The following is a 13,164-nucleotide window of genomic DNA, read 5'->3' on the forward strand; positions in this document are numbered from 1 at the left end:
CCCTCCCACCTCCCTCTCCACCCGATTCCTCTGGGTCTTCCCAGTGCACCAGGCCCGAGCACTTGTCTCATGCATCCAACCTGGGCTGGTGATCTGTTTCACCCTAGATAATATACATGTTTCGATGCTGTCCTCTCGAAACATCCCACCCTCGCCTTCTCCCACAGAGCCCATGTTGAGTTTTAAGCCTGCTTTTCAATCTGCTGTTTCACCCTCATCAAGAGGCTCCTTAGTTCCTCTTCATTTTTCTGCCATTAGAGTGGTATCATATGCATATCTGAGGTTACTGATATTTCTCCCAGCAATCTTGATTGCAGCTTGTGATTCACTCAGCCTGGCATTTCGCATGGTGTACCCTGCATATGAGTTAAATAAGCAGGGTGACAATATAGAACCTTGAAGTACTCCTTTTCGAGTTTGGAACCAGTCCATTGTTCCATGTCTGATTCTAACTGTTGCTTCTTGACCCACATAGAGGTTTCTCAGGCAGGTATGATGGTCTGGTATTCCCATCTCTTGAAGAATTTTCCAAAATTTGTTGTGATCCACACAAGGGCTGGGGGGCTCATCTTCCATTGTCCTATCTTTTTGCTTTTTCATGCTGTTCCTGGGGTTCTTGCGGCAAGAACACTGGGGTGGGTTGCGATTTCCTCCTCCAGTGGACCACGCTTTGTCAGAATTCTTCCCTATGACCCATCCATCTTCTGTGGCCCTGCACAGTGTGGCTCATAGCTTCATTAAGTTACACAAGTCCCGTCACCATGATAAGGCTGTGATCCATGAAGTGGGGATCAGTTCAGGTGAGTTCAGTCACTCAGTCGTGTCTAATTCTTTGCGACCTCATGGACTGCAGCACGCCAGGCTTCCCTGTCCATCACCAACTCCTGGACCTTGCTCAGACTCAACCTTCATCGAGTCAGTGATGCCATCCAACCATCTCATCCTCAGTCGTCCCCTTCTCCTTCTGCCTTCAGTCTTGCCCAGCATCAGGGTCTTTTCCAGTGAGTCAGCTCTTCACATCAGGTGGCCAAAGTATTGGAGTTTCAGCTTCAACATCAGTCCTTCCAGTGAATATTCAGGACTGATTTCCTTTAGGATTGACTGGTTGGATCTCCTTTCAGTCCAAGGGACCCACAAGATTCTTCTCCAACACCACAATTCAAAAGCATCAATTCTTTGGTGCTCAGCTTTCTTTATGGTCCAACTCTCACATCCATACATGATTACTGGAAAAGCCAAAGCTTTGACTAGATGGACCTTTGTCAGCAAGGTAATGTCTCTGCTTTTTAATACAGTGTTAAGGTTTGTCATAGCTTTTTTCCAAGAAGCCAGTGCCTTTTAATTTAATGGCTACAGTCACCATCTGCAGTGATTTTGGAGCCTAAGAAAATAAAGTCTGTCACTGTTTCTATTGTTTACCCATCTATTTCCCATGGATTGATGAGACAATATGCCATGGTCTTTGTATTTTGAATGCTGAGTTTCAAGCCAGCTTTTTCACTCTCCTCTTTCACTTTCACTTTCATCAAGGCTCTTTAGTTCCTCTTCACTTTCTGCCATTAGGGTGGTATCATCTGCATATCTTAGGTTATTGATATCTCTCCCTGCAGTCTTGAATTCATCTTGTGCTTCATCCAACCCAGCATTTTGCATGATGTACTCTGCATATAAGTTAAATAAACAGGATGACAGTATACAGCCTTGACATACTCCTTTCCCAATTTGGAACCAGTCCCTTATTCCAAGTCTGGATTCTAACTGTTGTTTCTTAGTTCAGTTTAGTCGCTCAGTCGTGTCCTACTCTTTGCAACCCCATGGACTGCAGCACACCAGGCCTCCCTGTCCATCACCAACTCCCAGAGCTTGGACATCAAACTCATGTCCATTGAGTCGGTGATGCCATCCAGCCTTCTCATCCTCTGTCATCCCCTTCTCCTCCTGCCTTAAATCTTCCCCAGCATCAGGGTCTTTTCAGATGAGTCAGCTCTTCGCATCAGGTGACCAAAGTATTGGAGTTTCAGCTTCAACATCAGTCCTTCCAATGAACACCCAGGACTGATCTCCTTTAGGATGGACTGGTTGGATCTCCTTGCAGTCCAAGGGACTCTCAAGAGTCTTCTCCAACACCACAGTTCAAAAGCATCAATTCTTCAACGCTCAGCTCTCTTTATAGTCCAGTTCTCCCATGGCTGGACTGGAAAAACCATAGCTTTGACTAGACAGACCTTTGTTGGCAAATGACATCTCTGCTTTTTAATATCCTGTCTAGGTTGGTCGTAACTTTCCTTCCAAGGAGTAAGCATCTTTAAATTTCGTGGCTGCAGTCACCATCTGCAGTGATTTTGGAGCCCACAAAAATAAAGTCTGTCACTGTTTCCACTCCCAAGATTTGGTCCATTGGTCACTTGTTTTCTGAATATTTACTTTTCTTGATTTAGTTTCATGATTTCTGTGGCCACTTCCACCCTGACCCTCCCTAGATTAGTGTGCTTGTTTATTTACACACCTCTTACACACCTGTACCTTCAATTCTAATTTTACGTGTCACTTACCATGTCCATAGTGAACTCTTTTTTTTTTTCTCTTCCTTCCCTTGCATTTGTTCTTTTGTTTTCCCTGCCCCATTTGGTGGCAGCACCTAAGGCAAAACTGACTCTCCCTTTCCACCCAGTCATTCCCTAAGTCCTGGTGATTTTCTCACCACCCCTGCCCTAGCTGAGGTCTTCATCTTCTCCTCCCTACACTCGTGAACCTCCTATTTATTATTATTTTTTAATTTGCTTTTAGCTCTTTTTTCACCTAGTTGCCAGAATGCTCTGTGGAAAATATCGATTCTGCAACTCAGGTCTGATTTTCCTCTTCTGCTAAAGTCTGAGCTCCTTCTTCATGTGTTTAGGGCCCTCTGAGATCTTGCCTCCTTGTGTAATTGGCCCGATGTCTGAACTTTTCTGCCACAGGTGTAGTGTTCTGGCAGCCACCACGGGCTCTTCTTACAACATCTCTTCTGTCTGGATTCTAGTCCAAAGTCACCTGCTTGAATCCACACCCATCCTGAGCCAAGGACCTTTTAGTTCAGGCATTCGTCATTTTTCCCATGAACTAATGAAAGTGCCAGGAAACAATCTGTTTTCCTTCAAATTTGATTTCATCCTAATCCATTTATAACATTTTCTACTGAAATAATCTTCCAGGAATTCAGATCTGATTGTCTATTCCTCCATCCTGGAATTCTGTATTGGCTTCCTCATATCTTCATGATTTGGACACCTTGCTTACCCACCCCCCCCCCCCCCCCACCAACTTTGCTACCTTTCATCCTTCCATAATTATTCAGAAGCCTTCTTTTTTTTTTTTTACTTTATTAAAATACTGAGTTTATTTCACATGTATATTTTTGTCTCCCCACCATTTCCATCTGTCTGACCACCACTACTACTATTCCTATCATAACATTCCATACATACTTAAAACCAAGCAAAGGGTGGAGTTCCATCTTTAAAAACTAAACAGGCATTTTGGACAACACATTCTTGGCAATGGAACGTGGACATTTATCGGACACTGCAGGGAAAGTTCTCACTCTGCATTATAAAAAGGACAGCCAGATATCAACTGTTACAGAAATGAAATAATATGGAAAAATTTGAACATTTTTAAAATTTTAACGTTTAAAAATTTTTAAGTTTAACTGTTTAAACTATTTTCTTAAAGAGACTTCCTCCACTGCCAGAGATCTTGAATAGCCTCCTGGTTAGTCAGTCATCTGGAAACAATTCTTCACATAATTGATAAGCTTGGCTTCCACTTTGGGAAGGGAACCACCTTTTTCTATACTTGCTCGCATTTTTGCTTTAATGTCTTCTGCAGAGCTGGGTCCTTTCGGTGTTTTAGGAGTTTTTTCCTGTTTTTTGAAGGATTCTTGACCTTTTGATCTTGGTGTTGATGATTTTGAGTCTTTTCCATTTTGGTTCGATTTTTGTGCATTTTTGGCTGGAGTATCTCGTACAGATTTCCTTACTGGAGCTTTTTCTTCAACTTCCTCATCAAAATCGTCATCATCATCATCGTCATCTTCATCATCATCATCATCATCATCGTCATCTTCATCATCATCATCGTCATCTTCATCAGCAGCAAGCTTTACTTTTTTCTGGGAAGCCTTGCTACCACTTCCAGGGGCAGAACGCTTTCCAGATATACTTAGGAATTTCACATCCTCCTCCTCCTCCTCTTCTTCTGACTCTGCATCTTCCTCCACATCTACTAAGTGCTGTCCTCTATATGCACAGGCCCTGAACCACACTTCAACCGTAAGACCACAGGTGGTGTAATTTCAAAGCCCCCGAGAGAAACCTTTGGCTGGACAGACATTTTCAAAGTTGCCAGTGTTACTTTAATTGGACTGCCTTCATAATTCATCGCCTCTGCTTCAACAATGTGTAACTCATCCTTTGCTCCAGCCCCTAAACTGACCGTTCTTAAAGATACCTGGTGCTCATTTTCATCATTATCCAGCTTGAAGTGATAATCTCTGTCAGCCTTTAGTTCACAACCAAAAAGATAGTTCTGGGGCCTCAAGGGGCTCATGTCCATGTCCACTGAATCCTCCATGGGTTGGTGGCATGCACTTATGTGGGAGAGAAGCTGGACGGAATTAAACGACTACTATTCGAATGAGCAGCCACGCAGGACGGAATCACACCAGGGACAGAAGCCTTCTATTAACCAGCCTTGTCAGTCTCATTACCTGCCTCTTCCCCCGGATGCTTCTACCACATAAAACTACTTGTAATTTTTCACCTGGTCTTGCTTTTTCTGTGACCACTTGCCTTTGTGCAAACTGTATCCTTGCTGCCTCAAATGGTCTTTACCATAGGCCTTCCCTCTCTGCCTTGGTGTCTGCTGTCTAGCTTCTCCTTCAGAGTTGACCCTTGAACAGCATGGATTTGGACTGGTTCAGGTGCACTTATACACAGATATTTTTTTCCAAATAGTAAATACTGAAGTACTACACAGTCCCTGGTTGGTTGAATCTGAGGTTGTGGAACCCCTGATCTGAAGGAATCGTGGATCTGCAGGACCAACTGTAAGTTATATGCAGATTCTCAACTGCAGGAAGGGTTGGTGCCCCTACACCTGCTCCCCTCTACCACTGTTTAAAGACCAACTATATGCTGTTGAAAAAAATCTGTGTATAAGTGGATACTCCGTGTTCATACCTGTGTTGTTCAAGAGTCAGTTGTACTTGCATTTTAAGGATACTCTTTGGATTTAATTTTAATTAATCTTTTATGTCTGTCTGTTATTGTACAACTTCATCCTTTTAAGTCATACTTGCTTATTGTCTAAGCATATTGTAGGTGTTTTGTGTATGTATGCTGAATAAACCACAAAGTGGATGAAAAGGAGAACAAAGTTCCTCTCCAGAGATCAAATTTTGTTAACACCATACTTATTCCAACTTGCCAAGGAGCCTGACAGTGGGAACTGTAATCAGACTAAGTTTGAGAATATGCACCCTATTGTTTTTTTAATATGGACCGTTCTTTGAAGTGTTTATTGAATTTGTTGCTGCTAAGCTGCTAAGTCACTTCAGTTGTGTCCGACTCTGTGCAACCCCATAGATGGCAGCCCACCAGGCTCCCCCATCCCTGGGATTCTCCAGGCGAGAGTATGGGAGTGGGTTGCCATTGCTGTTTGTTACAGTACTGCTTTTGTTTTAGTTTCAGTTTTTGACCCCAAGGCATGTGGGATCTTAACTCCCTGGCCAGGGATCAAACCTACCCTCCAGCATTGAAAGGTTCAGTCTTAACTACTAGACCACTAGGCAAGTCCTGAGTACATGCACTCTTGATCTGAGGCCCATGTCTCTATTTACCAGGTATCTGATCCAGTTGAGGATGGTTGAGCTCTTAATTCCTATTCTAGTTCTGCTGTTCATTGTCTCTGGGGAAGTCACATCAACTCTCAGAACTCATTTCCTCATGTGTAATTGTAGGGACTCCCTGCTCTAGTGCTTGGAATACCGTGAAGCACCAGGGGAAACATAGATATTATTATACAGCTGACCACATTTGAAACGTGCTGCTTCTTGTTTCTTTTGTAGTGTCCAAAAGACTGCTTATTACTTCTTCCACTTGTTTACTTAACAAAAAGTCTAATTATTCAGTGAAAGCAGTTATGTTAGCGGATGCTTCAGAAGGATTGGGTGCCCAAATGCTAGTTTATGAATCAGGTTTCTGTGTTTAAATCCGAAAGGAGCTAATTAAGTTTATTTTTTGCCCATGCTGGATTTTAAGTTCTCTTAGGTTAAAAGGAAAAAAAAAATTTGGTAGTTACAGAAGTGCAAAGCTTTTCATGTCTGAAAGGAGAATCATATTTAAAAGATTTATATTGTTTGTGATTTGTGGCCATTTATGCATTTTTTAACCTGTATTTCAAATAGTCAAAACCACTAGCAAATGAAAGTATGACTCATTAATAGCTGTTGATGTTTAAATTTTTAAAGAACTATACAATTGCCATATCAAATTTGATTGTTTTACGAGCCCATAGTTATTTCTTTCTAAAAGAAGGCAACAATAGTTTGTCTCATCCAAAGGATGAAATGTTTTTCTAAGCAAAAAGTAGCTTGTCATAAAAACGGGTCCATTTTTCCTCCAGAGATCTGCTAAAGTAATTACAGTTTTAGGTTGAAACTTTAATGTTAAAATAATTATTTTATATTTCCTATCTTAAACATTAAACAAAAGAAATTAGTGATTTTGAAAAAAAAAGAAGGGGGAAGGAATTCCTATTTGGATAAAGTACTCTGCATGGAACCTTTAAATTTTGATAAAATATAATTGGAAGTTCAAGAATGGCCTTCAAAGGGCTATCAGAGAGTGACCCAGCATTAAAGTATTTTAAGGACCCAAGCCCCTTAGTTTTCAGCAAACTATCAATAAATACAGTATTTATGAGGAGAGTCAATACCATCAAGCACTTGGGTGTAGTGTGCTTTAAAACCCGTTCTTGGGCCACAGATGCCTCAGAATGAAGTATTGTCTGTTTGTAGCTAGTATTATGTGGTGTTTTTCTCTTCAGATATTGTCGGAGTGTCACTACAGAGAAAAAATCCCACTCCTCTGAGTCCTCTATTTCTGATTAGAATGTTCTTTTGCTTGGGAGGAAACAGCCCTGTTTAGTTTAAATATTCAGGCTCCTCTCCCTGCAGAGTTAGCTCTTTCCCCTTCTCTTTCCAGGGCCCCGGCATCCTGTTTTCACCAGGCCTGCTGTCTGCCCTGGATGAGTAATCGGCCTGGCACCTGGTGCATTCAGGCAGGCCTGTGCAGCGGAATCGTCACACCTAGTTATGTCTGCTCACCTGATGTTTTATTAACCAGTATTGATTTTTTACCCGGGGGACTTTTTTTTTTTCTTTCTGAAAAAAGGCAACCTTGCAGGAGTGAAAGGCATTGCAGGGGCTGAATTTCTAATGAACCCCTTCTTTCCCTTTTGGTGACTCTTTAATGTGGCTTCATATTTTAAGTACCTGATCTGAAATTTCATTTTCAGCAATTCCATTTCAAGAAATCCTTTTAAATCTTGACTTTCTGTAAGGTTATTTTTTCAAGATGGTGCTGCTTGACTGAAACGCTCAGTAGTGCCTGTAAATCTGAGCATTTTGTTCTAGGTTGCGATGAGGCAGGCTCACATGCAATGAAATACAGAGACTTTGGAACTCTTTGAGGACTGCTTAGAGAAATAAAAGGCAAGAGGAATCTCATGTCTTATTTCAGGTAGTTCTAAAGTTTCTTCTCGTTTCTTTAGGGTTAGTTCAAAGAATGAAGTAGCCGTGGGAGTTATGAACTAGTGTTTTGTGTCATACCATGAATATGTAGCTCAGCAGTTATTTGTGTGACAGAAAAGGATTTTTTTCTTTTTTGCATTCGAAAATGAACATTGACAATATCATTTACTTTTAGTGAGGTGTTCTCATGATGATAGTGTAAGTACATCAGAGTTTTTGCATCTCTCAATGTGGCATGGATTTTCCTTTCTACAAAAGAAGACTTTGTTGTGTGTGTGCATGTCTGTGTGTGTGTGTTGAACTTAAATGATAGCACAGATTTACACATTTGCCATAAATGAAGGGTAGTTTCTTAATCATTCTCTTCAAACGCTGAGTTCAACCATAGGTTGATCGTGCTTTCACAAATACCCTTTAATTTGCTGCCTCAGTCCATCAGGCATTGTATACAGACTGCATGCACACCATTAGTTGTCAGCAGATGGGGGTCCTCATGAGTCATTCTGACAGCTAGCTAGCTTGCGCGATCACAATAAAGTAGGCCCTGTTCTGCGATTTCCTTGAAGCTGGAAACAAGCCTTCTCGAAGGAATGTGTATCTTCCACGGCATTGCAGATCACTTACACATTAAGTGTCTTGACTTTGCAGGTGGTTTAATTGCTAATTGTATGGGTGGTCCATTAAGAAACTGACCCCTCTACCCCTCTGTTCTTCTTACAGTTCTTGGCACTGGGCACACATTATGGCAAGGTTTATTTACTTGATGTCCAGGGGAACATCACTCAGAAGTTTGATGTAGTAAGTATCCAGAATAATGTGTGAACTGAATTTCATGCTGAAATTTGTGCTTTGGAATATTTGTTTTAGCCATTTGTTCTAAGAGCATAAAGAAAGGGTCATTATCAGTTAAATCAGACTGCTAAGAGTTCTACTCTGAACTTTATAGCCCATGCTAAAAATTTTAAAGGTGAACTTACAAAGAGAGAGGTCTATTTATAGGCATACACATACACACATTATGTATTTTCATTGGTATCTTCTACAGAAAATCCTTTTAAAAATGTATTTTTTATGAATCTGTTTAATTGCAGATCTTCAGGTAATTGTAGCCATCTATTTGGCTTTAAATGGAGCATTTAAAATACCCCTATGTATGTTCATTTTAAATTGTAACAATGTGGGGTGTCTAGGTGGATTGTTATTAAAAGAAAAAGCTTTACTTTTATTGGTGATTCATGGTGCTGATTTTCATAGCCGGGGGTGGGGTGGGGGGTGGGGGTGGGGGAAGGGCGTTGTGGAATCCTTGAAGTGTGAAGCCCCTCATTTGATGACTAATGTCAGTTGTAAGAACATGCACCATCATCTTCTCCAGATGCCAAATGTAATTGAAAATTGATTGATCACCTTGCTGGTTAAGTTTATCTCTTCTAAATATATAAAGCTAATATTTTATGTGAATGTTTTGAGGGTTGAACTCTTAGGGAATTATATTGATTGAAAGAGAAGAGCCAGGCTTTTTATTTCTTTAACTGTGATTTGGAATCACCAAGGGTAAAAGCAGTGTTAAATTTGAAGCTTCATTTTGGTGTTTAAGATGGGCCTTGAAAGTATCAAGTGTCCAAGGTTGTGAGAACGTGAACCTTTGGGATGAAAAAGGTGACCATTTTAGGGAGCAGATGTTCCTTTTGTGAAGAAAGACTCAGCATTTGTTTCATCATGAGGAATTGGTGTAGCTTACAAAGGAGACTACAGTTTCTAAAGCTGACACATTGTATATGAAAGGTTTCAGGGTGCCTTGTTTTGCTTTAAGGAAAGGGCACCACAAATAATGAAGGAATCCTTGGAATTTTTGGAATAGTCCAGGGAGAGAAATATGCACTCTAATCACTGATCCCATCAGGTAAATGGTGGGTTGTTGTTTTGCTTCAGCATCCCTTTCAGACAAGAGGAATATACCTTTATTTTTTGTTTGGCCACACCACACAGCATTTGGGATCTTAGTTCCCCAAACAGGAATCGAACCTGTTTTGAATGTTCCCTGCATTGAAAGTGCAGGATCTTAACCACTGGACTACCAGAGAAGTCCAAGGGGGATATACTGTTGACCTTTTCTCTTCTCCTTACTTGACACTGGATACCCATTTTGATGATATAATAAGCATTTGGTCTTTCCATTGTTGTTGTTCAGTTGCCCAGACATGTGGTATAGGACCTAGCCTCTTGCGACCGCATGGACTGCAGCATGCCAGGCCTCTCTGTCCCTCTCCATCTCCTGAAGTTTGCCCACGTTCATGTCCATTGCATCAGTGGTGCCATCCAGCCATCTCATCCTCTGACGCCCTCTGTTCTTTCTGCCCTCAATCTTTCCCAGCATCAGGGACTTTTCCAGTGAGTCAGCTGTTCACATCAGATGACCAAAATACTGGAGTTTCAGCTTCAGCATCAGTTCTTCCAGTGAGTGTTTCAGGATTGATTTCCCTTCAGATTGATGTCCTTGCTGTCCAAGGGACTCTTAGAAGTCTTCTCCAGCACCACAGTTTGAAGGCATCAATTCTTTGGTGCTTTGCCTTCTTCATGGTCCAGCTTTTAAAATCATATGTGACCACTGGGAAGACCATAGCCTTTACTGTACAGACCTTTGTCAGCAGAGTAATGTCTCTGCTTTTCAACACACTCTCTAGGTTTGTCATAGCTTTCCTGCCAAGAATCAAATGTCTTCTGATTTCATGGCTACAGTCACCATCTGCAGTGATTTTAAAGCCCAAGAAGAGGAAATCTGTCTCTACTTCCACGATTTCCCCTTCTATTTGCCATGCAGTAATGGGGCCAGATGCTATGATCTTAGGTTTTTTTAACATTTAGTCTTAAGCTGGCTCTTTCATTCTCCTCCTTCACCTTCATCAAGAGGCTCTTTGGTTTCTCTTCACTTTCTGCCATTAGAGTGGTACCATCTGCATATCTGAGGTTGTTGATGTTTCTCCCATGTATTTTGATCCCGGCTAGTAACTCCCAGCCTGGCATTTCTCATGATGTGCTCAGCATATAGGTTAAACAAACTGGGTGACAGCAGACAGCCCTGTGGTACTCCTTTCTCAATCCTAAACCAATCAGTTGTTCCATACAGGGTTCTAACTGTTGTGTCTTGACCCACATACAGGTTTCTCATCCATTAAAACATGAGCTGGTGCTGGGCAGAGCTCTCTTCACTAAAAGCTTGCTTGGATGCTGTCTTAAATTTCCAGCTCCAGTTTAATGATTCTGTTAACATTCTGCTTCTAAGTATGTCTTTTTAATATTGTATAGAAACTACTTGACTCCTAAGGTTCACAAGACAGACACTGCGGGTTTCATGGCCAAAAGAGAAACCAGGAGAGACACTGTAGGAGTTTATTCATGTCTTCCTTCCTTCCTTCCTTCATGTAGTCCTCCTGTCTACTCCCTATAAGCCTTCAGCTTTATCTTCTCTGATATTAGTTTTATGTCAGGTATATTTTACATCCTTTCCCAGGTAATTCCTGGTTCTCTGTATTCAGGCCTGCCCATATGACCTCTTTGAAATTTAAGTTCTTTATAGCTTGCACTTATTTTTGGTAGGAGACAAAGATGGTTTGGTGCTCTTTTTGTTTGTTTACCTGACACCAGAATTTAATAGTCTGCTGTAGAGAAGTTTTTCACGAGGCCCTGAGTCTACATGAACCATTACCGTATAAAGTATATGACTTTGAGGTGACAAATTTCAGAATGTCATATTTTGAAAGGAGGCTTAATCTTCACCTTCTCATCTCAGATGAGTTTTCTGCTTTGTTATTTTATTTTCCCATTTCTGATGATGTGGTTGCTTGGGGGTGGGGGGGCTCTGTATCAGTACTCTTGGAAAAGCATTCAATTCTAAAAACACCATTATGGCTTTAATTTGCAGATTTTCTTTGCAGTGATTGCCATATTCAATCAAGAACTGTTTTCTTCATTTGAAATGTAGCAAGAGTGAAACAAGTATTAAAAAAAATTAGTGAATTACTTCTAGGTGAAACTAATTTAAACAAATTAAAATTAGATAAAATAATACCTTACACTTGCATAACACTTTTTTTATTTTCTCAAGAACTGTCTCTTTAACCCATTCATTGTATTTATAGTTTTTGATTGAAGTGATGAAGCAATATTCACGATTCTCATTTATTGATAGGGTTTTGTTTGTCAGAGGATGGGGACATAAAAGAATATTTTTCAAAGGTTTCCCAAATGATTCTGCTATTTGTATTGGAATAGAGTCATTGTACTAGGTGCTGTATAACTTTACTTTAAATGCATATTATATAAAAGAAGAAGTAACTAAACAAATCATTCTGCATGTTGAAAGTGATTTGCTTTCCCATTAATATTTCAGGAGAAATACTGATTAGCAGATTAACTCTACAAAAGCCAAGCAGATGGCTTACTGATGACGTAGCAATTCCACTCCTAAGTACACAATCAAGAAAACTGAATGCAATGCCTGTGTCCCCCAAAATATATATGTGTAGAAGAATGTTAATAGGTTAATTTGTAATAACTCCAAACTAGAAACAACCCAAATGTCCGTCCATAGAAGAATGGATAAACCCATGATGGTATATTCTCAGTGATTAAAAAGAAGAAACTATTGCAGCATGCAGCAGCATGAATGAATTTTACTGTCTTACTGTTCAACCAAAGAAGCCAGACACAAATGTGTACATGTTGCATGATTCCCTTTATGCTGATCAAGAGAAGGCAAAAATCACACTATGGTGATAGAAGTCAGATTATTATTTGACCTGGGAGAGACCACAGGTAGAATCTTCTGAAGTATTAATAATTGTCTCTATCTTGGTGGTTTCCTGGGTGTGTACATGTGTAAAAATCACTGAACCACATATCTGAGATTTGTGCACTTTATTCTGTGTGAATTATACCTCAGTAACATGCACATGCACCTACAGAAATACCTCCACATGTGTATGTCTCTCTAACCTTGAAAGTGAAGTCACTCAGTCATGTCCAACTCTTTGCGACCCCATGGACTGTAGCCTACCAGGCTCCTCAGTCCATGGAATTTTCCAGGCAAGAGTACTGGAGTGGGTTGCCATTTCCTTCTCCAGGGGATCTTCCCAACCCAGGGATTGAACCCCGGTCTCCCGCACTGCAGGCATACACTTTACCGTCTGAGCCACCAGGGAGCAGTGCTCAAATTATCCTTTTCCTGTTGAAGCAACCTTTTCCTCTACTTGTTTCTAAATACCAGCACATTTTCTAAGTTGGTATCTTGTTCAGAGATCTTTATATAAATGGATCACACCACTGAGATTTTTCTTTCACTGTATATTCTTCTATCATTACATAAAAAGGTTGAT

General features: G+C 40.6%; 1 protein-coding gene and 1 pseudogene across 2 annotated transcripts in view; one reads left to right on the forward strand and one right to left on the reverse strand.

Annotated features, from left to right (window-relative positions):
- VPS41 (VPS41 subunit of HOPS complex) overlaps window positions 1-13,164 on the forward strand; it is a 203,202-nt gene that overhangs the window by 40,925 nt on the left and 149,113 nt on the right. The window contains exon 4 of one of the 2 annotated variants that reach the window (XM_043871900.1): window positions 8,513-8,590. The exons of the other annotated variant lie outside the window; for it this stretch is intronic. Within the exon in view, the coding sequence (XP_043727835.1) occupies window positions 8,513-8,590 (78 nt within the window). The remainder of the gene's footprint in view (window positions 1-8,512; window positions 8,591-13,164) is intronic. 2 annotated transcript variants of the gene reach the window in all.
- Window positions 3,698-4,626, reverse strand: LOC122673978 (annotated as a pseudogene).

The sequence above is a fragment of the Cervus elaphus genome, chromosome 18, assembly GCF_910594005.1.
Source record: "Cervus elaphus chromosome 18, mCerEla1.1, whole genome shotgun sequence".
Taxonomy (NCBI): Eukaryota; Metazoa; Chordata; class Mammalia; order Artiodactyla; family Cervidae; genus Cervus; species Cervus elaphus.